General features: G+C 64.5%; 1 protein-coding gene across 2 annotated transcripts in view; it reads right to left on the bottom strand.

Moving 5' to 3' along the window:
- GRK6 (G protein-coupled receptor kinase 6) overlaps positions 1-2,459 on the bottom strand; it is an 11,244-nt gene extending 8,785 nt beyond the window's left edge. For both annotated transcript variants that reach the window (XM_008067093.2, XM_008067092.2), the window contains exons 1-7: positions 2,354-2,459; positions 1,375-1,487; positions 1,192-1,269; positions 765-865; positions 461-553; positions 303-366; positions 54-194 (exon numbers count right to left, since the gene is read on the bottom strand). In XM_008067093.2, the coding sequence (XP_008065284.1) occupies positions 54-194; positions 303-366; positions 461-553; positions 765-865; positions 1,192-1,269; positions 1,375-1,487; positions 2,354-2,405 (642 nt within the window). In that variant the 5' untranslated portion in view covers positions 2,406-2,459. The remainder of the gene's footprint in view (positions 1-53; positions 195-302; positions 367-460; positions 554-764; positions 866-1,191; positions 1,270-1,374; positions 1,488-2,353) is intronic.
- Positions 2,460-3,696: the final 1,237 nt, after the last annotated feature.

The raw sequence follows: 3,696 nt of genomic DNA, 5'->3' as shown, positions 1-3,696 counted from the left end.
GCAGGCGGAGCCAGCGCGCCAGGGGAGGGGCGAGGTCTCCTTTCTGTACTTACTACAAACCTACTGTTCACTTTCTCCAGGATCTGCTTCTCATTCAGCGCCATGGCCTCCCCCTTCCGCTTCTTAATCCGCTTCTTTTCCAGCTTCTTGCAGGCGTACATCTTGCCAGTTGCCCGCACCTGGCAGGCACATACCTGGGGTCCGGGTGGACGGGGCAAGTGGGGCCAGCTGCGCCCTTGCTGGGGGTCTAGGGCCTGCCCTGCCCCACCCTGTGCCCTGTGCCCGCCGGCCCGGTCACTCACCTCGCCAAAGCCGCCTTTCCCCAGGACTCGGTACTGCCTGAAGGTGTTTTTGGTCACTGGCTGCCTGTGGACAAGGGGCGAGCAGAACTGGCTGAGCAGGCGGGTGGCCACGAAGAGCCCCTGGCCCGTCCACGGGGCCCAGCCTTTGAGGTGCTCACCTTTCCAGCCACTTCCACTGCAGGAAGCGGTTGAAGTAGATGCTATCGAGGTAGTCGGCAAAAGGGGCCACGCTCAGGTACTCGTGGGTCAGCCTGGAGGGAGGAAGGCCCGGCTCAGCCCAGAAGGCCCCGTCTTCGCGGACCGCCTGCCGGCCCGCCGCAGGGGCTGAGGACGCTGCCCAGCGGGAGCAGGCCAGGACTTGAAGCGGCACTCCCTCGGCGGCCACCGAGCTGCTCTCAGCCCTCCCGGCCCAGAGGCCCCTCCCCTGGGCGCAGCTCCAGGCGCGTGGGCAGGGAGGCTCACCGGGTGAGTTCCTGGAAGAGGTCTTTGCACGGCCCCTGCTCCAGCCGCTGGGCACAGTTGGTCACCAGCTGCCGGGGGACCTCAGGGATGAGGTCGGGACCCTGGGGATGGGCCACACGCAGGTCAGCGTGGGGCTCCCTCAACGGCTGCCCACTCCCAGAGGGCAGCTTCCAGCTGTCTCAGGCTGGAGCCGGGGATGCACCAGCCTGCCTGGCTGGTGGCTGGGCGCCCGTCTTGCTGCCCCCCTGAGGCAGAGTGAGGCGGAGCGGCTGGCCGGCTGCCCCGGGCCGCCCAGCCCACCCCCTGGGCGGCAGGCCGGTGGTGCTGCCCGGAGCAGTTCCAGGGCCCTCTCGGCCTGGCTGTGGTCACTCTCCTCCCTGCCTCTGAGCCTGCCTGTCTGCCATCTCTCCCACCGCTGCTCGCTCACCGTGTGGCTCAGAAAATTCTGCATTAGCCGCCGCCCACATGCCTTCCGCTTCTCATCGGGGGTCACTTCGTACTCGGCCTGTGGGGTGGGAGGCAGTGAAGCTCGGGCTCTGGGCAGAGAACGCAACAGGTGTGGGGAGCCAGGCCTGCTGCCCGCCCAGGGGCTTGGCCGGGCCAGACTTACCACCCCGTCCAGAAAGGCGACGCAGCGGGTCAGCTCAGGCCTCGTGGCGCAGAACTCGCGGAACAGCAGGCGCCCGATGGGCTGCCGTTCGCACAGGCTGTGGTAGTCACGCTCTGCGGGCAGAGACCAGAGCTGCCGGGCTCCCACCCACACCACCAGGCCCGGGCCTCAGTGACGGTCTCCAGCCCTGCAGCACGGCTGCCCTGATCCCTTGAGAGGCCTCACCACGCCCTGAGGTGGGCACTGCTGCTATTCCTGACAGAGTCTGGGACAGCGAGGCCCACAGGGGTCCACTGACTAGTCAGTGCCACACAGCCAGGAGCCGCTGCAGAGTCCAGGCCCCTTTCTCCCCCCCACCAGTTGTCTGCTGGTTCACAGCACTTGGATACGTCACGGTGCTGGGGTTGGGTGCGGTCTCTGAGGTTCCGGCCCAGCCCGGCTGGGGCCAGGCCCACACCTGCCGCCTGCCTGGCGAAAGTACGAGAGGAAGCTGTGGCTTCCGGCACACTCGGCCAGGCCTCGCTTACAGCTGTGGCAGCAGCTATGTCTCCTCTGCTCACGTGCAGGCCATCCCAGCAGGCCTGGGCAGAGATAAGCAGGAACTGGGTCTTGGCCCTCCTGTACCCCCAGAAGCAACCCTGTCACGCTGCCCAGGCTAGGGCTCTGGTCCAGGCTTCGCTGGGCCCCCCTCAGGGCTGAGCTGGGAGCTGCGCACGGGCCTGGGGCTCCCCGGCCCAGTGCCAGCCACGCCCTCTGTCCCGTCGCCCCGCTCGGTGCCCCACACCCAGTGCAGCCACTGGGAGTCAGACCCATTTGCTCTCTGCCCTCCACCCATCCCAAGCCCCGGAACTGAAACTGGGCTGGGCAGTGCAGCCTCCGTCTTCCTGCTCGCTGGACCCCCCAGCTTCTCCTGCACCCCAGGGCAGGGTCTCAGGGGAGGCTCCCCGCCCCAGCGCCCCGGCCTCCACCCAGGCCTCACCGAGGCTGAGCCGCAGCTCTTCACACTGGCTGATGTGGGGGAACTGCAGCATCTGCCGCCATTTCTTGCTTTTGCCTTTGCGATTCCCGCCACCACCTGTGGGGAGCAATCAGGCGCTGGGGCCAGGTCCTCTGTCTGTGCTCCCGGGGCCCTCGGTGTGGTCCAGAGGCCTTTAGGACGGAGGCACAGCCCGCCCTGGGAGCACCCTCCCTCCACACGCCCCAGCATGCCCTCACCCCATTCCGAGAAGCACCTGGTCCGCCCTCCCGCTGCTGGCTCCCGGCTGGGAGAGCCAAGAAGGCAGGGAGGCTGCTGGGGAGGAGGGGTTCCAAGTAGCTTGGGCAAGGGGCCCAGCCGCAGCTGGTGAGTGTCCCCAGGTAAGGAAAGTGGGGACGGGCAGCACAGTAGTGGGCACTGCATAAGCCAGGGCCCTGAAGAATGGGATTCCAGAGCACGTGGGGCCTGCCGCAGGGATGCCAGGGCAGAGGGAGGCCTGCGCTCCCGGGAGGCTCCCAGATCTCCATCACTGGGCCCTCAAGCAAAGTGGAAGCAGGAGGGTTGGCACTCAGGATCCTCCCTCCCCGGCACACAAGGGGCTTCCCTGGCCCTGATGCCTGCCTTGTTTTACCTCACTGACGGCCATCTGTAGCTGCTGAGATCACAGTAGCAGCTCGAGTGCCTACAGAGCTCAGCAGGTATGGCAAATGTGAGCCAGATGTGAGACAAGAGGGAGTGGTGGAGAGTGTGGTGAACGGGACCGGTGAATGCTTCTCTAATGGGGCAGCTGCAACACGGCTCCAGCTGGCTGCACGGTCATTGCCAGGCAGGTTTCTGGCTCTGCGTGGCCAGCTCTTGATACTTTTCAAAAGCAGCTGGAAATCCAGACTGTTACAAGAAATAGTGGTTCCTATTTTATTTATTTATTTATTTATTTATTTGAGTTGGACTCTCACTCCGTCACCCAGCCTGGAGTGCAGTAGCACGCTCAGGGCCACCCCAGTGTCAAACTGCTGGGCTCCGGCGATCCTTCTGCCTCAGTTTTCCAAGTAGCCAGAACTACAGGTGCGCGCCCGGCTAATTGTTTATATTTTTATTTTTTGTAGAGACAAGGTCTCGCCAAGTTGCCCGGGCTGGTCTCGAACCCGCAGGCTCTGGCAATCCCCTCGCCTCGGCCTCCAAAAATGCTGGGATGACACGCTGAGCCTGGCCCCTATTTTATTTTAAAATTAAAAATGAAAAAAAACCTAGCCAGGCTCGTTGGCTCAGCCTGTAATCCCGCTGAGGTGAGTGGATTGCCTGAGCCTGCGGGTTCGAGACCCGCCTGGGCAACTTGGTGAGACCTC

This window comes from Carlito syrichta, unplaced genomic scaffold, assembly GCF_000164805.1.
Source record: "Carlito syrichta isolate Samal-C Ts95f unplaced genomic scaffold, Tarsius_syrichta-2.0.1 Scaffold309286, whole genome shotgun sequence".
Taxonomy (NCBI): domain Eukaryota; kingdom Metazoa; phylum Chordata; class Mammalia; order Primates; family Tarsiidae; genus Carlito; species Carlito syrichta.
The sequence above is the reverse complement of the archived record's forward strand: the minus strand, read 5'-3'. Positions and strand labels throughout refer to the sequence as shown.